General features: G+C 54.7%; 2 protein-coding genes across 6 annotated transcripts in view; one reads left to right on the top strand and one right to left on the bottom strand.

The window, feature by feature from the left end:
- Positions 1-1,135: 1,135 nt before the first annotated feature.
- On the top strand, positions 1,136-20,254 carry HK3 (hexokinase 3). Of its 3 annotated transcripts, none has more exons than XM_073010488.1 (19): positions 1,136-1,366; positions 4,916-5,037; positions 9,609-9,771; positions 9,968-10,122; positions 10,214-10,333; positions 10,425-10,520; positions 11,389-11,488; positions 11,569-11,752; positions 12,254-12,409; positions 12,554-12,787; positions 13,382-13,677; positions 13,781-13,917; positions 13,997-14,116; positions 16,980-17,075; positions 17,246-17,345; positions 18,992-19,175; positions 19,276-19,431; positions 19,588-19,821; positions 19,906-20,254. In XM_073010488.1, the coding sequence occupies exons 1-19, from the start codon at positions 1,360-1,362 to the stop codon at positions 20,048-20,050; spliced, it is 2,805 nt and encodes a 934-aa protein (XP_072866589.1). In that variant the 5' UTR covers positions 1,136-1,359; the 3' UTR covers positions 20,051-20,254. The 3 variants fall into 3 exon arrangements, with proteins under 3 accessions (XP_072866589.1, XP_008013582.3, XP_037848731.2); XM_008015391.3 differs by lacking the exon at positions 1,136-1,366 and adding an exon at positions 1,380-1,512; XM_037992803.2 differs by lacking the exons at positions 1,136-1,366; positions 4,916-5,037 and adding an exon at positions 6,079-7,775.
- The window catches only part of UNC5A (unc-5 netrin receptor A), a 73,507-nt gene continuing 72,195 nt past the window's right edge, over positions 20,225-21,536 (bottom strand). For all 3 annotated transcript variants that reach the window (XM_008015393.3, XM_008015394.3, XM_073010489.1), the window contains one exon: positions 20,225-21,407. In XM_008015393.3, the coding sequence (XP_008013584.1) occupies positions 21,242-21,407 (166 nt within the window). In that variant the 3' untranslated portion in view covers positions 20,225-21,241. The remainder of the gene's footprint in view (positions 21,408-21,536) is intronic.

A 21,536-nucleotide genomic window follows, 5' to 3' on the forward strand; every position in this document is an offset into this window, starting at 1 on the left:
TCCCTTTGTTGGTCAGTGGCCACCTGGTGTCTGAAGAGAACTGCTGGCAGCTGCAGTGCCTCTGCTATAGCCAGGCTATCCCAGCTGCTCACAGACCTCAAGCTCAGCCATCCTTCTCCCTCCACTGGCCTTGACCCAGACTTTCCCTGGCATTCTGACTAGGGAACCAGGACCCCTGCTCCTGGGGTCTGGACACAGACCTTCCAGAAACACAGATGAAGAGCCCTGGCAATGCTTGTCAGGGGCGTATCCTCACCCTGGCTCAAGAAATTGCAGGCTGTCAGCATGAATCACAGCTGGGCCTTTCATATTCAGTTCCACATTCTCCTGTCCCCACTGAACAAAGTGGAGAGGGACTGGGATCCCAGGCTAGGCGGGATGCTATGTTGTTTGTGACAGCCACTCTACCCTCTGCCACCCCATCCCCCACTTCCCTGCCTTTCACAGCCTATATGCCTGGTTGGTACCCAGTAAACTTACAGCAGGACTGGTGTTTGGCATGTTTCCAGGCCTCTTCATGCCACTACTGATAGAGGAGCCACTATCCCTGGTCTCCATCCTGATGTCATGTGGAGGTCTTGTACTATCTGTGGATAATGATAGAGTTACTGCTGACAAGGCAGCCTGAAGCTTTAAAGTGTATCCATGCGTTCAACAAAGATTGTTGCAGGCTGTCTGGTATTCTACGTTGGTGCCCCAAGGTTCTGTGCCTTTGAGGGGAAATTTCCGCAGAGAAACAGTTTGTTGGCCAATAGCTCCACAGCAGCCTAACACTCCCCTTCTCCTTCCAGTAAAGAAGACCTACCGTGTGAACCTACTCTCCCTGCTCAGCCTACAGACTAAAGTCTAGACTCTGCAGTCTGCCTGTCACCTCCTCTCCCACCATATATCCCCACTTCGGTGTATCCTCTTCAGGCGCCTGGAGCTGCACCTCATTCCATGAAGGCACCTGTATGTGTGTGTGATTTGTGGTTGTGTACGTGCTCTCCACTTGGTCAAGGACCACTTTTGTCAGCATACTGCTGTTCTTTCTTCAAGGCTCAGCTTCTTCAGCTAGCCCTGCCCACTTTCTGCAGAGTCAGCCCCTTCCTCTTGTGCTCCCACATTGCCTCTTGCTCAAAAGTACCATAACCTTCCCAGGCCCAGCTCCTTCCAGGGGCGAGCCACCACCTCAAAACTCATTTTATTTGCAAAATAAATAGCCCTCAGCATTGTAGAGGGAATGGCCCAAAACCTTAGACCCAGTTCAAGGCTCCACTTTGCGGTGATCATCTTGCTCAAGTTTTCACCACAGCCTTGCCTAGCCTGGGCTACTCTTAGGGCAGGCCTGGAAGGAAGTGCAGCTTCCTGAATTAGCTGATGTTTGGTAAGTGGTGGTGGAGGAAAAGGGTGGCGCTTGAGGATATTATAACTCAGGTCACCCCTGAATGTCACTTTTGGTCATTGGGGTGCCTCATATTGCCAGACAAGAGCTCAGACCTGAGGAGAGTGGCCAGCTTCTGTGTGTCCCAGGTAAGTGCCTCGGTCTGATTACTGCCTGCTCCTTCCGCACCGTCTTGTCCTCATCCCTCGTGTTTGGCGCACGCCAGGGGAAGTGGACACTGGAAAGATTAAGCCAGCTGGTTCTCTTGCTTTGTTTTTGAGACGGGTTCTCTCTCTCTGTCACCCAGACTGGAGTGCAGTGGCACAATCGGCTCACTGCAGCCTCAATCTCCTGGGCTCAAGTGATCCTCCCACCTCAGCCTCTGGAGTACCTGAGACTACAGGCACACATGACCACACCCAGCTAATTTTTGTTATTTTTTTTTGTAACGATGACATTTTGCCATGTTGCCCAGGCTAGTCTCAAATTCCTGGGCTCAAGCAATCTGCCCGCCTAAGCCTCCCGAAGTGCTGGGATTACAGGTGCAAGCCACCACACCCAACCTGCCAGCTGGTTCTTGATGGCAGCTCCCAACATCAGCAGAGGTCCCTGGGGTACTTTTCAGGAGGAAAACTCACTTCATGTAGCCCATGCAGCTAAGGGAAGCCAAAGGGCCCTTAGTCAAACAGACCCTGGGCTCTGTGGATACTGCAGTGAAGGAGACTTGACCCTCCCTACAGGGAATCTCAGTTGGAAGAGACAGAGCTGAATACCTTTACCTAGCATATAAATATTAGGGCTACTTGGGGATTACGTCACAGATTCTGTCATGCAAAAATGCTGAATAAATATCGAATGGATGAGGGAATGAATGCGTGAGTGAATGAATAAATGAACTAGCTGGGCCTTGAAAGGAGGCCACGTGTGTAGCCCTTGGTCCTTTTCAAAGGTAATTGTCCCAGTTACCTCATTTTATCCTTGAAGTAGACCTGTAGCATAGAACAAGCATTCCACACCCCTATTTGGCAGATTTGGAAACTCAGCATAGGTATGTAAGGTTTCGGGGAGATTTATCAGAAGCTGATTTGTTGCTTTATTAGATAAGAAAAAACTACCCACTCCCCTTCCTTCCAATTTTAGAAAGGCACATTAGCACATACCTATACCAGACCCTGTGCCAGCCATGAGTGCAGAGGTGATCAAGTTGGGTGAGGAAAAGAGGTGAAGAAGCTAGAAGCAGAGGTATCAGTTAGGAGGTCGTCGTAATAATCAGGCCGGAGGATGGTCTGGTGCAGTGGCTGTGGGAATGGGGAGGAGGGGATGCCCAGGAGAGCTCTTAGAGAGCCTGAGATCCAATTGCATAGAGTAGGTGAGGGTCAGGGATGCATGCAGGCAACCCGAATGGCCGTGTGAGTGAGCACACTTCGATGTCTCCAGTCAAGGTGGAGAACAGAAGAGCTTTGTGGGGAAAAGGTGATGGAAAAATGAGTATGGCTTTGTTGAATTTGAGGAGCTTCTCCACCATCCAGATAGTGATGTCTAACAGACCATTGGGACTTAGGATTTGGCTGAGGCCAAAGGTAGATTTGGGAGCCCTGAAACAGCTATTAATGAAACCTTGGGGATGGGTGAGATAAAGGGAGTGTGGGGGGAGGGCACGACCAGAAACTTGGGAACCCCATTGTCTGAAGGAAGAGAAATTACTAATGAAGACTACGAGAGACTCAGGAAGGAGACCTAGGAGAGGCTGGCTGTGAAAGCTAAGGGCAGGGAGAATTCTGTAGCAAAGAGAATGCTAGTGGCTTTGCATGTGAGAGAGGGCAGTAAAGGTGGGGGCTGAGGAAAAGGCTTGGGATTGGGCAGTTAGGAGGTCACGAGTGACCATGTGGAGAGGGCAAATTAGTGAGTGTAATGGGAGTAGGCGAAGAGGGGAGTGCAGGGGTGGGAAGGTACTGTGTTTCCAGAAGTTCTGCTGTTGCAGGGAAGAGAGGTAAAGTGACTCAGTGGACAGATGTCTCTTCCCATACTAGACCCTCTGCTGTGTTTCCCTTTTCCCCACCCCTAAAGAGCACCTGACTCACTGAAGGCTCCCTTGGGACTACGGGAACAGCAACACCACCTCCAGCTCCAATGAGCGAAGTATGACATTTCTACAGTTCTTTACAGTGTGCAAAGGACCACTCACTCCTTTAATCCTCCCAAGAACTTAGCTTTCGGCCGGGCGCGGTGGCTCAAGCCTGTAATCCCAGCACTTTGGGAGGCCGAGACGGGCGGATCACGAGGTCAGGAGATCGAGACCATCCTGGCTAACCCGGTGAAACCCCGTCTCTACTAAAAAATACAAAAAACTAGCCGGGCGAGGTGGCGGGCGCCTGTAGTCCCAGCTACTCGGGAGGCTGAGGCAGGAGAATGGCGTAAACCTGGGAGGCGGAGCTTGCAGTGCCGAGTTCGTGCCACTGCACTCCAGCCTGGGCGACAGAGCAAAGACTCCGTCTCAAAAAAAAAAAAAAAAAAAAAAAAGAACTTAGCTTTCCATGTTAGAAGAGGAAATGGAGACTCACAGAGTTGCAGTTCAGATTCAGCTACGTAAATCTGAATGCACATCTGAGCAAGTTCCTTTGCTCTCATGATCTCATGTGCCCCACACAGCCCTTTGATACACGTTGGTCCCATTTCACAGATGAAAAGCCTCAAGGTTGAGAGACGCGGTGAAGCTGCCTTGTGGAGAGCAGGGTCCCCACCTCTGAGCACAGGGCTCTTTCTGCTCTGCATCACTGCACTGTTAAAACCCCCCTGGTTTATGTTGCACATTACATCTCATAAAGCATTTCCCCAGGTGTTACTCTATTTAGCGCTCACAACAACCTTGTGAGGGTAGATACTATTTCCTCCTGTTTTACGGATGGAAGCTGAAATTCAAAGAAGTCATAAATGACTTGCCCAAGGTCACGTCACTAGTGGAACCCCTTTCTGAAGCACAGATCCACCCCTGTCCATGACCCCTGTTGCCTTCAGGAGGAAATTCACGTGCCTTAGCCTGACACAACGGCTGTCCCTAGTCCAGCCTGCCTGCCTCTCTGGCAGGTCTTTGCTCCCTTCTTTGTTCCAAGCCTCTAGCATGTCCCTGACCTCCCAACCACAGCAGCATGTCCATCTATTACATGTGGCCATCTCACCCACTGCCTGTGCTAACCATACTGTGACTGTTGATGAGACTGAGGTCCCTGGGGGCAGGGCGTAGGTCTGCTTCATCTGTACCGCAGCGTCCAGCATAGCAGGCATCAGGAGCTGGTGAATGTCAATGAATGACAGAATTAATGAACAGCATTTGGACTGAAATCAGCCTTTCCAGTGTTCTCTCGTTTCACATGCTTGTGAAAAACAAGGGCCTTCTGGGTGACTGCTACAGGATCTTTGATGGTCGGAGGTTCTGGATTCTGCTCCCAGCTTCCTTCCTGGTCCCCTTCAGAAGGAAGGAAGTTGGTCTGGGTTACAGACTCCTAGGGCCTGTAGAGTAAATGGTTGACCCAGGTTATCCCTTTTCTACTGTAGGTGGCCAGCCTCCACTGTGGAAGGTCATGGACTCCACTGGATCTGCAGGGTTGCAGCAGGGGGAAGAAGCCCTGAGTTACCCTGAGGAGGGCTTGCCCGGGCCCTCAGACAGCTCAGAGCTGGTAAGTTCAGCACTGGGTTCCTGTTTCATGCTTGTTCAAGGCCATCAAGAGCTGCGTGACTGAAGCTGCCATGGGGCCCTGGGCTCTCACCCATGCAGCCCCTTTCCACAAGCTTTTCATATCTGAGCTGGTAACGATCTCTTTTCAGGCTCCAAAACAACTGCAAGGTTGGGGTGATCATCTTACAGGTGATGAAAAGGGACATAGAGAAGTGATATGACTTGAGTTTAAGACATGACAGGAGCTTGAGCTGAGGTGTTTCAACTCCAAACATAGCACTTTTGCCACCTTGCCACACAGGTGCTGCTCCCGCCCCAAGTGCGTTGACACAGTCTAGAGTGGACCTTCCCAGGATTATCTGGTCAAAAGCTGTGTTCTTGAGACCTTTCCCGCCTCTCCAGTTCCTCTTGCATGTTTCCCTCAACGTAGCCACTATAATCAGGCACACAGATGATTTTAGTGCCAAACTCATGCCTGAGGCTTGCTCAGAAGTGAGTTTCTCCTTTTTCTGTCATCTTGACCAAGATTTAGAAGTTGTCTCATACCACACCCTTGAGCAGGAAACTCTTTTGTAAGCCATTTCTTATCTCTTAGTCTCTGTTTCCTCATCAGGAAAATGGAGGAAAATAAAATCTAATACTCCCCACCCTTGAAGGTTAATGGAGATAAAGGACTTGCCTATGGCTGGACACGGTGGCTCACGCCTGTAATCTCAGCACTTTGGGAGGCCAAGGCGAGTGGATCACCTGAGGTTCAAGAGTTCAAGACCAGTCTGGTCAACATGGTGAAACCCCGTCTCTACTAAAAATACAAAATTAGCTAGGCATAGTGGTGCATGCTTGTAATCCCAGCTACTCAGGAGGCTGAGGCAGGAGAATCGCTTGAACCTGGGAGGCAGAGGTTGCAGTGAGCTGAGATTGTGGCACTGCACTCCAGCCTGGGCAACAAGAGCAAAACTCCATCTAAAAAAAAAAAAAAAAAAATGCCAGGCTCGGTGGCTCACGCCTGTAATCCCAGCATTTTGGGAGGCCGAGGCAGGCAGATCACAAGGTCAGGAGATCGAGACCATCCTGGCTAACACAGTGAAACCCCATCTCTACTAAAAAATACAAAAAATTAGCTGGGTGTGGTGGTGGGTGCCTGTAGTCCCAGCTACTCGGGAGGCTGAGGCAGGAGAATGGTGTGAACCCAGGAGGCGGAGCTTGCAGTGAGCCAGGATTGTGCCACTGCACTCCAGCCTGGGCGACAGAGCAAGATTCTGTCTAAAAATAAATGAATGAATGAATGAATAAATAAGTAAGTAAATAAATAAATAAATAAACAGGACTTGCATAGAGGAGGTGCCCACTAAAGGGTTCTTGAGTCATTCTCTGTGGTTTCTTTAGTTTTCTGGCATGTTCTGACATTCACTTGACTAGGCTTGTTGCCCAGATTGTGGGGGCGTTACCCCTCGCTTCATTTCATGCTCCCACTTCCCCCTTGTCCAACCAGTGCCCCAGACCCTGCTGCAGACAGTTCTTCTGTGCCCAACCCACAGCTGTGCCTCAGGAATGAGAGCAGTGGCTGGGCCCCAGTGCCTGCTCAGCCAGGACTGGCTCTAGGGCCTGCTGTCATCTCCTCCCTCACTTCTCGCCCCTCCCTGCTGACACTCCTGTGCAGGCCCACGTTTGCCCTGCTGGCTCCATCACATACACCTGCGGTTGAAAGAATTCCCTTCGGCTTTGGGAGACTTCACAGGGACACCAAATTTCCCATGGTCCTGGACTCCCAACTCAGCACCATAGGCCTTACCCTGTGCTCCCCTTGCTATGACCTTAGGTTGAAAAAAGGTTAGTTAACCACATGTGGTCAGTTCCCAGCCCCATCTCAGAGGCCATTCCCGACCCCTTCCCCTAGGCTTCTCTTTGTCATCAGAGAGGGTATGGAGTCAGGCTCTCCAGGCCAGGTGTGCTTTGTGCTCTGAGGACAGGGAGCCTGTGCTCCGCTGAGCATCTCCTACGTGTGGCGCTGTTCCTCCACTTCCGGTTTTCTGTCTTCTCCGTCCTCATGGCACCTCTGAGAAGTGGGTACTATTGTTCCTGTTAGATAGAGGGGTCACTTGCTCAGAGAGGTGAGGTGATGGGCCCAGGCCAGCAACACAGCAAGTTGGTGACAAGAAAGAGCCAGAGTTGAAACCACACTGGACTTCACACGCTCTCTACTGCCTTTCTCCTTGCTCTTCTGGCAGAGGTCTCTCCCCGCTCTTCCTGGGGTGTCGGAGGTGGCTCCAATACCTTCTCTTGGCTTGTGTGTGCCCCGCCGGGATCTGCCAGGGATGTCCTCCTGTCTTTCTTGCAGTTCTGCTGTCTTCTAGTCTCTCCTCCTGAACATCTCAATGTGCCCAAGAGGAAAAGGAAGAAAAACAATTTGCCCAAGCCATTGACTTCTCCATGACTCTATTGTTTCCATGAAGCAATACTAAAATGCCCCTCCCATCCCAGCAGCACTTGGCACTTCCACATACATTACAGCCTTTAATTCTTATGCCACCACAACCATCCAATCAACAAATCCTGCTTCCAGCTGGTGCTCCTTGTGGCCCTGAGATGTAGCCTTGAGCAAGACATAGTCCCTGGCATTGGGGGACTTCCAAGTACTATTATTTTCTCAATTTTGCACGAAGAGGTGACGGAGGCTCAGAGAGAGTGGGACTTTCCCAGGACCACAGAGCCAGAAAAAGGGAGTGTGAGGACCCAGGTGTAAGTTTTCTCAAGCCAGATCATCTGGGGTTTCTTTCCAGCAACTTTCATCAGCCTTGGGTTCTTTTCAAGGGAACTTTCTAGGTTTTATAAAACTTCACGTTGACGTGGCAACATCTCTGCAGTCAGACAGATATGGGTTCAGATTCTCCCCTGCCTCTTCACAGCTGCTGGGCCAGGCAGCTGACTTGCCCTCTTGGAGCCTCCGTTTCCATGTTTCTAATACTTGGGTGGCTGGGGCTCAGAGGGGCAAGGCTGAGACCCCGCCTGTCGTGCAGCTCTTTGACTTTGCTGCCCACTGCCTGAATTCCTGGATGCACAGTCTGTGAGCAAACACGGTCTGTAGCTTCGCTTCAGCTTCTCTTTCCCTTGTCACCAGACTGGCCTGGTCAGGGTGAGGTAGAGTGGACATGGGCACCCCTAGCACGCATGGCTGTTGGAAGCATGTGCTGTAAGGTGAACGTGTAAGTGGACATCTGGCACCCCAGTTAGGATGATTTGCCTCCTAAGGATCTATTTCCCATTCTCTTCCTAAAGCAAGAGGTGGGACTGAGTTGTCCTTATCTCCCTCAAACGGCAGTCTCTCCTCCCAGCCTCTCCTCCCTCCCAGCCTCTCCTCCCTGGAGGGGCCTTATTATCCAGGTGCCTGAGTTGTTATTTCACAGATAAGGGTCCAGTTTGGGGCAATAGGTCATTGAAATGGAACTCCCGTGTGACAGGAGGTGGGGGCTTTGGAAAGCCTGAGCCTGAGGAGGAGGAGGATGGAGTTGCTGGGCTGTGACCCTTCACTGAATCCAGGGAGGCTATCGGGGCTTCTTTGAAGGATGGGTGAGAGTCGTCTAGGGGAGGGTTTTGCTCACAGGAATGAGGTCCCTGGGGCTCTTAAGCTACTGGGCTTCTGGTGGAGTGAGAGCCTGGGGTGTCCCGGCTTCTGCCTTCCTTGCCTTCTCACCTGCCCCTTCAGACTCTGATCCACCCCCAGATCAGTCTTCCCCAGATCCATCCCCTTGCTCTTCCCCTGGATCTTCAGATGGCTTGTTCCCTTCCTGCATTTAGGTCACCTCCTCTGGGAAACCCTCTTGGACTCATATCTAAAAATACCTCTTTCTACCCTGGTCACTCTCTCATTTCTTATCCTGCACCCCACCTTTAATAGCCACCATCACTACTGGCACCAAATTGTATGTTTATATGCTTAATTTCTATCTCCCACCCTGGAATCTAAAGCGTTTGTTGCTTCTTGGGTGGTTATGTGTGTGCAGTGCTTAGATTAGAGCTGGGTGCGTGGTGAGGGCTAGAGCAATGTTTTGGGAAGAATGACCGAAGGAAAAAAGGACCATCCTCTGCATTGTGTTCTCCAAATGCTTTCGTGCTGGGCCTTTTCAGGCTTCAGAGTCTGAGAGTGGGTGAGGAGAGGGAAACACTTGAAGTTTGTTCGTGCATTTGTTTATTCTCTCGTTCGTTCAACAACAACTCACTGAGAGACTCTTGCTGTGGGTCCTGGGGAACCAGAGAGCAATCATCTGCGGTACGACAGGAAGAAGGTCTTGCCAAACCCTGAATTCAAAGAAGAAGGGGGTAGGGTAGAGGATGCAGGGAGTTGAGAAGGAGCCGTGAGGTAATGGGGCAAGAGGAGGAAGAAGGTGGGTTGTGTTTCCAGGACAGAGCCTTCTGAGGAGGCCAGAGCTGGGTGCAGGCTGTTGGCAAGAGAGCCAGGGTGTATGAAGAGCCGAGAAGCGGGCTGGGCAGGGCAGGCCTCTGCCTTGGTTGGAGTTGGGGAGTCTGGCTAGCCCAGCAGTGCTCCTTCCCAGATGCTGGCCTGTTTCTCCCCAGGTGCAGGAGTGCCTGCAGCAGTTCAAGGTGACAAGGGCACAGCTACAGCAGATTCAAGCCAGCCTCTTGGGTTCCATGGAGCAGGCGCTGAGGGGACAGGCCAGCCCTGCCCCTGCGGTCCAGATGCTGCCTACATACGTGGGGTCCACCCCACATGGCACTGGTGGGTAGCATAGACTGAGATGCATGGCCAGGCCTGGAAGAGGGTACTGATCTAGGGGAGGGAAATGTTCCTTATTACTGTCCCCCATCTCTATGGCCCCTTGACCAGACTTTGCAGGCCTTAGGAATTTGGGAAGTGGGCAGAGGGCTCTGGTCGTGCCAGTTGCATGCCTTTCTGTGACCTGCTTGCCCTCTAGAGCAAGGAGACTTCATGGTGCTGGAGCTGGGGGCCACAGGGGCCTCACTGCGTGTTTTGTGGGTGACTCTAACTGGCATTGAGGGGCATAGGGTGGAGCCCAGAAGCCAGGAGTTTGTGATCCCCCAAGAGGTGATGCTGGGTGCTGGCCAGCAGGTAAGCACTCTGCCCAGCGTCTGGGGTCTGGGGGCCTGGCTGGGCAGCTGGGGCTCAGAGGGGCAAGGCTAAGCCCCCGCCTCTCCTGCAGCTCTTTGACTTTGCTGCCCACTGCCTGTCTGAGTTCCTGGATGCACAGCCTGTGAGCAAACAGGGTCTGCAACTTGGCTTCAGCTTCTCTTTCCCTTGTCACCAGACGGGCCTGGACAGGGTGAGGTGGAGTGGACATGGGATGCTGGGTGGAGGGTGGCTGCAGCCCCATGAAGGCCATCAGAGGAGTAACTCAGCTTCTCTACCTCCAGAGCACCCTCATTTCCTGGACCAAAGGTTTTAGGTGCAGTGGTGTGGAAGGGCAGGATGTGGTCCAGCTGCTGAGAGACGCCATTCAGAGGCATGGGGTGAGTGGAGGGAGGGGTGACAGGAGGGATGCCCATGCTGGCCTGGGCCTGGCACACATGTGTTGGGCCTGGGCTTCTGGAGAGCTGCTTTCCTTTTCTCTTCATGTCCTCCATCCAGTTTAACCTCAGGTACCTGTTGCTACCATTCCCATTGTATAGATTAAAAAACACTGAGGCTAAGAAAGGTCAAATAAATGTTCAGGGCCCGGGACAAACAAACATGAATAGACTTTGACCTCCTCCTCAAGGTTTTCACAGTCTAGAGGGGGACGCATTCTAATAAAAGATTGTCCGCGTCAAGGAGGAGTGCGTGGACAACTCTGGGAGTATTACAGAGGAAGCACCGGCTCTTTGATCAGGGACTTGAAGGAAGAGTTTGCCTCCTTCAAGTCAAGCTGGGACTGGGGCAGAAGATCTAGTCTCAGAGAAGGCCACACACGAGAGTCTGGATGCCGGAGAAAGGCTGATTCGTCTGGACTAACCCTCTGCGGCGAGAAGCCAGTGCTGGGAGGAACGGGCTTGGGGAGCCAGGCAGAATGACAGTGAGGCTGGGAAGGCGCAGCGTTCAAGGAGGTGCTCAGTCTCAGGAAACTCATCCTGGTCCTGGGAGATGCTGAGGGTGGATGTCACTGTGACCTGGGGAACCGAGTTGGGGGTTAGGGAGGAGCTGAGGGTGAGATTGGAGGAAAAGCTCCTATAGAATGGAAGCCCAGAGCGTCTGTGGCACAAATGTGTGTGGCATGCAGACATGTGTTTCCTGGACTCTATGTGTCTCTTCCAAAGCCAGGGCCCCAGCCCTGCCCATCCCTTGGATTCCCTGCTCTGACCACTCAGGCCAGCCTTGACCTCTGCCCTCTCCACCATCCAGGCCTACAACATTGACGTGGTTGCCGTGGTGAACGACACAGTGGGCACCATGATGGGCTGTGAGCTGGGGGCCAGGCCGTGTGAGGTTGGGCTAGTTGTAGGTGAGCCACAGACCATTTGTGATGACGGGTGGAGGGTGTGCTGCCTGGTGAGCGGGTCCTGACAGGTTCGTCTCTGCCAGACACGGGCACCAATGCATGTTACATGGAGGAGGCGCGGCACGTGGCAGTGCTGGATGAAGACCGGGGCCGCGTCTGTGTCAGCGTCGAGTGGGGCTCCTTCAGTGATGTTGGGGCGCTGGGGCCAGTGCTGACCACCTTCGACCACACCCTGGACCATGAGTCCCTGAATCCTGGTGCTCAGAGGTGCCCTGGTGGGGGGCCCTGACCTTTGGTTCCAGGCGCTATCTATGCTCTGCTCCCAACCCCTTCTGTTCCTGTTCTCAGGCCCTTAGGCCCCTCCCTGTCACTCTGAGGGTCTCCAGGGAGCAACCTGGGGCCCTGGCCAGGTTCAAAGAAGGAAGGGCCCAAAGTTCTAGAACCCAGAATTGTCAACCCTTGGTCCTCCCGATTCCTGACTCTGCCCTGCCCTGACAGGTTGGGGGTTGAGGGCTGGAAGTGGTGGAGCAAAGTGCTCTCTGCCGCCTTCTTCCTCTCCCCAAGGCTTCGGAATGTAACCTATGTCAGAGGGGGCGATGGGGTCTAGGCATACACCCACCTGTCCTCTGGGAGGCCATTCGTTGCTTCTGGAGTCTCCAATTTGGGAGCCCCAAAGAAAAGAATCCTTCTTTGGGAATGCTTGGAGGTAGGACGAGGTGGACTGAGGGCTTAGAAAAGGCTTTGTCCAGCCACCCTTTCCACCTTCAGGTTTGAGAAGATGATTGGAGGCCTGTATCTGGGTGAGTTGGTGCGGCTGGTGCTGGCTCACTTGGCCCAGCGTGGGGTCCTCTTTGGTGGCGGCACCTCCCCTGCCCTGCTGAGTCGAGGCAGCATCCTCCTGGAACACGTGGCTGAGATGGAGGAGTGAGTAGGGGAGATGGTGGCTTACTGGGGGATTCTTGGCTTGGGGTAAGGGGAGGATAACTCTGTCCCCAAGGTAGCCATGGGGCTTTAGTGGGATGGGGAGCTTCTGGGCTGAGCTCCAAACCACTTCTCTTTCCTCCCCAGCCCCTCTGCTGGGGCAGCCCGTGTCCGTGCTATCCTGCAGGACTTGGGCCTGAGCCCTGGGGCTTCGGATGTTGAGCTTGTGCAGCACGTGTGTGCGGCCGTATGCACACGGGCTGCCCAGCTCTGTGCTGCCGCCCTGGCCGCTGTTCTCTCCCACCTCCAGCACGGCCGAGAGCAACAAACACTCCAGGTCGCTGTGGCCACCGGAGGCCGAGTGTGTGAGCGGCACCCCAGGTATTGTGGAAACGCGATCCTCATGATTATGTGGCATGAGCACGTGTGTGTGACACACACCCAGAGGGTCCTCTGGGATCACGTCTGCAAGCCAGTGGACATGAAGGGCACTTAGGCAGAGGGAGGGCCAGACTGAGCTATGGGAGGCCAGAAGACATCCAAGGAGAGAAACAATGCTTCCCTTTGTGTGTGCAAGGGTGGAGGCCATGGGGACATTAGGGCTTATGGTTAGTGCACAGAACAGATTTAGAATTGAAGTGATAGGGGAGGCTGGGTATGGTGGTGCACGCCTGTCATCTCAACACTTTGGGAGGCTGAGGTGGGAGGATCATTTGAGCCTGGGAGTTTGAGGTTGCAGTAAGCCATGATCACTCCATGGCACTCTAGCTTGGGTGACAGTGTGAGACTCGGTATCTAAAAAAATTTAAAAAAGAAAAAAACAAGTGATGGGGCCTTGGGCTTCAGGAGGCCCGAGGGGTCCGGGGCCAAGCTGGGCACACCTGTATGTGTCTAGGGGTCCAGGGCCAAGCTGGGCGCACCTGTGTGTGTCTGGGGGTCCGGGGCCAAACTGGGCGCACCTGTATGTATCTATAGGTTCTGCAGCATCCTGCAGGGGACAGTGATGCTCCTGGCCCCGGAATGCGATGTCTCCTTCATCCCCTCTGCGGATGGTGGTGGCCGGGGAGTGGCGATGGTGACTGCCGTGGCTGCCCGTCTGGCTGCCCACCGGCGCCTGCTGGAGGAGACCCTGGCCCCGTTCCGGTTAAACCACGATCAGCTGGCAGCGGTTCAGGCACAGATGCGGAAGGCCATGGTCAAGGGGCTCCGAGGGGAGGCCTCCTCCCTTCGCATGCTGCCCACTTTTGTCCGGGCCACGCCTGACGGCAGTGGTAAGGACCTGGCCTGAGTGTGGGACCGAAACATGGGGTCACAGTGTGGGCTAGGGCTGGAGCCACAAGCACTATCCTGGCACTGAGGGTCTCTGCCCCACAGAGCGAGGGGATTTCCTGGCCCTGGACCTCGGGGGCACGAACTTCCGTGTCCTCCTGGTACGTGTGACCACAGGTGTGCAGATCAGCAGCCAGATCTACTCCATTCCTGAGAGAGTGGCCCAGGGCTCTGGGCAGCAGGTACCCGCAGCCCGAACCTTGGTGTCGGAGGTGGGGAAGGGCTGAGCAGTGCCTACGCCTGACCTGTCCTGCCCCACAGCTCTTTGACCACATTGTGGACTGCATCGTGGACTTCCAGCAGAAGCAGGGCCTGAGTGGGCAGAGCCTCCCACTGGGTTTTACCTTCTCCTTCCCATGTAGGCAGCTTGGCCTGGACCAGGTGAGGGAGGGCCAAGAGAAGTGATTCCCAAGGGCCTCCTGCCCACATACCCTTCATGGAGTGGGCAGGGGGCAGGGGAAAAGGCTGGGTGGTGGTGGGGGCTGGGGTTGGTGGTGGTGGCAGCATTGCTGGGCTGGCCTTGCACACAGCCTCAGTTTCCCCAGACAGGGTAGGCCCAGGGTTAGGGTCTGAAGCATTTGGGAGCAGGTCAGGCCTAGACTGGGGTTGATCAGAGGACAGATCATCCATTCTAGCTATAGCACTGGTGTGTGGGCCTCAGGGTCCTGTGGGAACCAGCGTTTGTTCCTGTCTCTAGCAGGGGCTTGAGGTTGCTTGGGGTTTTTTTGGCCTCTCTCCTCCTTTCTTCGTTTGTTTCCTTCTCAGTGCCTGGCTCGGTGGTGGGTGCATGACTAGGGTGGCAGAGGGCCAGGCATAGGCCGAGACACACATCCCTACTCAGCACACACTTTAGCTTGTCCTTACACAAGGATGAAGGACTTCTCCATGTGCACACCTGAAGCCTGTCACAGAAACAATACCTCCCGGGCCTCTGCTCCACACTCCCGGGAACCTTCCTCTCAGCACACCCAACTTCTGCTTGAAAGCCTCTTGCCAAGGAGCTCACTGCCCCTGAAGGCAACAGTTGCATTCTTAGACACCTGTGTTCAATGAAAAGCTTCATCTCACCTACTCCAACCAGCCTCCATGTGATTTTTCACCCCCTACTCCTGCTCTGACCTCTCTCTGATATGCAAGAAATCGCTCTGTCACCCAGGTCGGAGTGCAATGGCATGATCTTGGCTCACTCACTGCAGCTTCCACCTCCTGTGTTCAAGCGATCCTCCTGCCTCAGCCTCCCAAGTAGCTGGGACTACAGGCACATGCCAACATGCCCGGCTAATTTTTAGTAGAGATGGGGTTTCACCATATCAGCCAGGCTGATCTAGAAATCTTGACCTCAGGTGATCCGCTCACCTCAGCCTCTCAAAGTGTTGGGATTACAGGCGTGAGCCACCGCACTGCACCTGCTGTGCAACTCTGTGCTCTGCTTTCTTTTACACGGTGATCCTCTGGATGGTGCAGTGGGCCAGTCTTGCTGCTTGGCTGCTCTGCTCCAGGCTAAGCCTGCTCTGTCCTTTTGATTATTCCTTGTAAGATGTGAGAAGCAGGTGAGGCTCCATGTGCAAATCGGGGGTGGGGGGGGGGGCGGGCAAGAAATATAGTCTTATTAATTTTCTGTAACTGAACTTAATTTCTGTGCTGAAGGCCGGGCGTGGTGGCTCAGGTCTCCAGCACTTTGGGAGGCTGAGACGTGTGGATCACGAGGTCAGGAGTTCAAGACCAGCTTGGCCAAGATGCTGTAACCCCATCTCTACTAAAAATACAAAAATTAGCTGGGCGTGGCAGCGTGTGCCTGTAATTCCAGCTACTTAGGAGGCTGGGGCAGGAGAATCACTTGAACCTGGGTGGCAGAGGTTGCAGTGAGCCGAGATTGTGCCATTGCACACCAGCCTGGGTGACAGAACAAGACTCCGTCTAAAATAAAAACAAATGTTGGGCCCACATTCTTCTCAGGGGTGAAAACTTAACCAGTGTGGGGATTGCCTTCCCCAGGAGCCCCCTTGGCTCTGCAGCAGCCTCTGTTGTGCAGAATTTGCAGGGATGTGGGGACACAGGGAGGTGCCCCGGGCCCTGCTCTCTGGGCACTTCCCTCTGCCACTTTCTCTCTTGAGTCTCGACACCTTCCTGGGCATTACCTGGGGAAGGAGGGCAGGGGCCTCTTCTGTTCTCAGATTTCTCAGATCCCTTCTGAACAGGAGTTCAGCCCAGCAGGGAGGGCATACAACACCTGTCTCAGGAAGCCATCAGCAACCTGGCTCTGATGTCTCCCTTTGCCTACCCTTCTGCACTCTAGGGGTAGCAGCCCACACAGGGCTATCACTCATCATCTGGTCTCTCTCAAACGGCTTCTTTCTCTCAAACATTCTTTCTCTCATTCTATCACAGTCTCTGCTTTCTGTTTTTGAGACAATGAGCCTATAACAATTTGAAAAAAGGAATAAAAGGACATATTATTGGAGGAAAATGTTGGTTACTATTTCTAAAATCTTCTGCCCCAAGGATTTCCTGACCTGCCCTCCGTGCTCCTCCTCTGAGCAAAGCAGTAATTTTCTCCCAACAGCTGTAGACTAATTCCTGCTCCCCCTGCCCCCTCCCTCACAGGACGCACACTCAGAAAACAGCACTCCTTTCCAGGTACCGTCAAGCCCTGTGTCACTAAGTTCTAAGTCCCTTTTCTCACAATCCAGGAACTCTGCCTTCATCCTGCCCAGGGCCTGGGTTCTGGCTTTTCCATTCCTCCTCCCCTTGTATTTGGAACACTCGAGTGACTCGCCCATTGACACAGCTCTATCCTTGAAGCTGAGAATTGCTTCCTCTCGAGTAACTTGGAGTTCTTTCTGAAAGGGTGGGATCTGCTGTCATCTGGGCCTCTGAGCCTTCTCTGTCCTCCCGTTTCACACACAGCACTCACTTTACCAGCTCTGTTCATTCCTAACCCAATTACAAAGGGCCATTCCTTCTGGGCAAACGTCTTAAAATGGCCAGACCCTCTGACCGTCTGGAACTAATAATGGAAAATGTAGGTTAGATGGTTATTAATAGGTTTTTGAACACCGAAAGCCTCCTGGGGAGTAGGGAGCGGGCAGAGGGCAAGGCCTTCAACCATACAGCAAAGTAGGCAAGGAATTGTGCTTGGGGAGGGTGGAAATCTTAGGCTTGTGATGGATGCAGGCTTTGCGGAGGCAGAGTGAGCCTGAAGGGGCCTCCAGCTTCCTGCCACTTCCTCTTGTTCTCACCCCAGGGCATCCTCCTGAACTGGACCAAGGGTTTTAATGCATCAGACTGTGAGGGCCAAGATGTCGTGAATCTGTTGCGGGAAGCCATCGCGCGCAGACAGGTAGGAGCCTGTTCTAGGGGTGCTTTGGGGCTGTGGCAGCCCTTGAGGGGGGCAAAGAGTCTCCTAGTTTCTGAGCGGGGAGCCCTCTGCGGTAAGAGACCTCTGGGTCCGGTGCTGGTTGCTGTGACGACCGCGTTGCCCAGCAACTAGCAGCATCCTTTTGTGTGCAGGCAGTGGAGCTGAATGTGGTTGCCATTGTCAATGACACGGTGGGGACCATGATGTCCTGTGGCTATGAGGACCCGCGTTGCGAGATAGGCCTCATTGTCGGTGAGGAGGGCCCTGCCCTTTCATGCCCCTACTGCTTGGCAATTTGCTGCCTTCTGTGGATTCCTCCGCTTGGATGTTTCCTTGGCGTTGGGGATGTAGGATTGCTCTGGTCTGACCCAGTGGGGCTCTGGAACAATCTCGGGCTGGCAGTCTGGAGCTTGGGTGTTTAGTCCCGCTCAATGACTGACTCATGGTCATTTAAGCTCTCTGAACTTCAGTTTGCCATCTGATAAATGAATCTGAGCTTTGGAGTTGTACAGATTTGGGTGGAAATACTAGCTTTGTGTTTCCACCTGTGTGACCTTGGGCAAGTCACCAGAGCCTCAGTTTCCTCATCTCTAAGAGAGATAAGAATAACAATGCCTATCTCAAGGCATCATGAGGATGAAATGGGAGGGGACAAAATATAGCATGGTCCCTAGCTCACGGCACACACCTGGTGTTTGGAGCTGGGCGGGGGCAGGGAAGCAATGAGCAGTGAAGGTCCTTCAGACAGTCCAAGATTCCATCCTTACTGAGCACCTGCCCTGTGTCCACAGGGGACTGACTGGACAGAGGAACAGGAAGACATAAAACAAGAGGCAATTTCTGCCTTCTCAGAGCTGACCACTCAGCAAGGGTTAAGCCCAGAACAACACGCGGTGGTCAGAGAGTGACTCGATTCTACATGTGGGCAGCAGCGAGGCCAAGATCAGGAGGGAATGGGTCCCAGGATGAGTGGAACTTGAAAGCCCTGAAAGAAAGGATTTGGTTCTGTTGGGGAAGAGGGATCCCACAGCTCCTGGGGCACTGGTCTCTCAACACGAGGCTGTAGTGGCCTCTCTTGAGGGGGAGGTTTTCGAACCCAGGACCTGGCACAGTTAGGCACTTAGGAGAGGCATGCCCAGGTTGCTGTGGGCATAAACAGCTGGACAGAGGAACTCCAGGTGGGACCAGCAAGGAGCCCACCTGCCTGGAGCTGAAGCTGTGTCAAGGAGAGGAGGGAGATGCCCTCATTCAGGGTGCGCCCTCTGCCCGGAATGCCTTTTCCTTTCTGTGCTTCTTGGTTTCGGTCACTTCCTCTCTGTTGCTGTCCTGACCCTGTTGGCAGAGACTTGCCCTGTGGTCTGGGCTCCCACGATGCTCTCCTTGGTGCTTCCACAGGGACACAGAGGCTCCGTCAGAGCTGGCTATTCGTTGCCTGACCTCTGGCCAGACTGTGGGGCTCCTCATCTCTGATTTCTCTGTGTCCCCTGCTCCTGGTCCAGCACCTCTTAGTTGGAATAAGGGCCTGGCAGGCCCGTCCAGGGAGCTTCGGCCTCTCAACCGCAGAGAGCTGGGGACGAGGGCGGGGGATGTCACATGTCTCCCAGGGGAATGACAGGACAGCTGGGCATTGTAGGAGTACTTGGGGGTGGCATGGTGAATGCACTGATGGTGATGTTGGTGGGAAAGGCAGTGAAGGTCCCCAGGGCTTGGAGCTGGCAGGGTCTGCACAAGGGATGTCTGGAAGGAAGCAGGACCAGGACTAGGGACAGGCTGTGAGCATGAGGAGACAGAGAGGTAGAGAGAATGAGCCCGAATGTTGCCATCTCGGTATGGGAAGTGCTCAGAGGGTCCTTGTCCACATCAATAAGTAGCTTCCACATTGTCTGGCCTCTCTGCAGGAACCGGCACCAATGCCTGCTACATGGAGGAGCTCAGGAACGTGGCGGGCGTGCCTGGGGACTCAGGCCGCATGTGCATCAACATGGAGTGGGGTGCCTTTGGGGATGATGGCTCTCTGGCCATGCTCAGCACCTGCTTTGATGCAAGTGTGGACCAGGCGTCCATCAACCCCGGCAAGCAGAGGTGTGGGCTGGGCCCAGGCAGTGGTGGCTGGCCGTGACCGATGCTGGGGACGGTGGCCGGGGGGGCCTTCTGCCCTGTGAGCACACACATGTTCGTGCAGGTTTGAAAAGATGATCAGCGGCATGTACCTGGGGGAGATCGTCCGCCACATCCTTTTACATTTAACCAGCCTTGGCGTTCTCTTCCGGGGCCAGCAGACCCAGCGCCTTCAGACCAGGGACATCTTCAAGACCAAGTTCCTCTCTGAGATCGAAAGGTGCCTGAGGCCTACACTGCCTCCCCCACTTCAGGGAGTATTTCTGTCCACTGTGGGGGATTGCTGGCCATGGGTGGTGGCGAGGTCCGTTTTGGAGGATGACGTGGGAGAAGTCATGACCTGCCTCTCTGTGCTCTCTTCCTTCCTGGCCCCCAGCGACAGCCTGGCCCTGCGGCAGGTCCGAGCCATCCTAGAGGATCTGGGGCTGCCCCTGACCTCAGATGACGCCCTGATGGTGCTAGAGGTGTGCCAGGCTGTGTCCCAGCGGGCTGCCCAGCTCTGTGGGGCGGGTGTTGCTGCTGTGGTGGAGAAGATCCGGGAGAACCGGGGCCTGGAAGAGCTGGCAGTGTCTGTGGGGGTGGATGGAACGCTCTACAAGCTGCACCCGCAGTGAGTCTGGGTGTGCGGGCTGGGGAGGGAGGTGTGGCTAGGTGAGGCTGGTGGCCTGGGCTCACCTCAGTCCTCCCCTCACAGCTTCTCCAGCCTGGTGGCAGCCACGGTGCAGGAGCTGGCCCCTCGCTGTGTGGTCACGTTCCTGCAGTCAGAGGATGGGTCCGGCAAAGGTGCAGCCCTGGTCACTGCTGTTGCCTGCCGTCTTGCACAGTTGACTCGTGTCTGAGGAAATCTCCAGGCTGAGGAGGTCTCCACTGCAGCCTTGCTGGACCTGGGTCGGGGTCTGCCTGTTTCCCAGCCAGGCCCAGCCACCCAGGATTCCCGGGACATCCCATGTGTGACCCCTCTGTGGCTATTTGGTCTTTCTCCCTGGCTTTCCCCGAGAGAAGTAGCACTCAGGTTAGCAATATATATATATAATTTATTTACATTCACGTCCAATAAAATCCCTATGCGCCCCGGCGGCCGGGCAAGGCTGTGTACATAAGGCCAAGTGTAAGTGCGTGAATGCACTTAAGACAAAGTCAGGACACGAGCTTCACATGACAGGCCCCGAGTGGGGCACCAGCCAGCCCTAGGGACGGGCACACCACGCCACACACACTCGCCACTGTACAGCCCGGGACTCCCATTGCATATTCACAGGCCCCGCCGGGCAGGGCACCTCGAGGCTGGGGGAGGGGCAGGGGCAGGGAGGAGCCGTGGGGTGTCCCTGGGTGGGTGGAGAGAGGGCAGCACGTGAGAGGCAAATGTGCACCGACACTGGGCGTGAGACGTGAGCAGCCTCAGGTGTACAGCATGAGATGTGTGTGGTGGGAGGTGTCTGCATGACCCGGGAAGGGGGTGTGTGTGAGATGAGCACACGAGGCATGCGTGGCACGTACTCGTGTGGTGGTCATGTGCCTGAATCCAGAGGCTAACCCCTGTCTGGCTGTGGCCCTCGGTCCTGCAGGCTTGGAGCAGGGCCCCTCAGACGTGCCCCTACCCAGCAGGCACAGAAATGTTTGCATAAGGTCCAGCTCAGGCAGGAGCTCCGGGGTCCTGGCCCAGGCCCAGTGTGTGCGTGCATGGCCGTGTGTATGCGGGGCCCCTGGAGAGGGACGGGAGGAGAGGTAGCATCACACGCACATACACACACACACAGATGGGCTGGGCCTGGCTCAGGCTCCAGGCACTGTCCATCCTGGGCCCTGGGGCCGAGTGTGAGCAGGTGGCAGTGCCAGCCTGGCTAGGCAGGCCATGGAGAGGTGGGAGTTCGGGCAGGGTCTGAAGGACCAGCATTAAGGGACAACTTTGGCCGGGAGGGGGCCTGTCCGAGCAGCTCTCCCCGGGGTGGGGAAGGGCCCCTGTCCGGCTTCTGCCTGTCCTTGGTGGGTGCCAAAGCTGGTGAGAGTGTAGGCGTTGGGCCTGGCCGGCCTCAGCACTCGGCCTCCGACACTGTGAAGAGGCCAGCGTCTGGCTGGCCCAGTCCGGCTACTGCTGCAGCCAGCTGGCTGAGGTTGCCGTTGGGGAAGTGCCGCGCCTCCCACAGGTTGAGGATCATGGCTGTGGGGCTGGGCTTGGAGGCAAAGAAGCTGAGATGGCTGTGGAGGGGAAGGGGCCGTCAGCAGCCTGGTCTGGCCCCAGCCGACACCTCCTGGCCCCCTGGCCCACCCCAGAACAGGGCCTCCCCCAAGCCAAACACAATGAGTGCCCTGGCCACTAGTAGATAC

The sequence above is a fragment of the Chlorocebus sabaeus genome, chromosome 23, assembly GCF_047675955.1.
Source record: "Chlorocebus sabaeus isolate Y175 chromosome 23, mChlSab1.0.hap1, whole genome shotgun sequence".
NCBI classification, from domain to species: domain Eukaryota; kingdom Metazoa; phylum Chordata; class Mammalia; order Primates; family Cercopithecidae; genus Chlorocebus; species Chlorocebus sabaeus.

Excerpts from the sequence above, each read along its gene's own strand:
- HK3 (XM_008015391.3), top strand. The coding sequence starts at position 1,428 with ATGTCACTTTTGGTCATTGGGGTGCCTCATATTGCCAGACAAGAGCTC. Across the intron at positions 1,513-4,915 it reads CCAGCTTCTGTGTGTCCCAG|GTGGCCAGCCTCCACTGTGG; the intron begins GTAAGTGCCTCG and ends TTTCTACTGTAG. Across the intron at positions 12,410-12,553 it reads CACGTGGCTGAGATGGAGGA|CCCCTCTGCTGGGGCAGCCC; the intron begins GTGAGTAGGGGA and ends TTTCCTCCCCAG.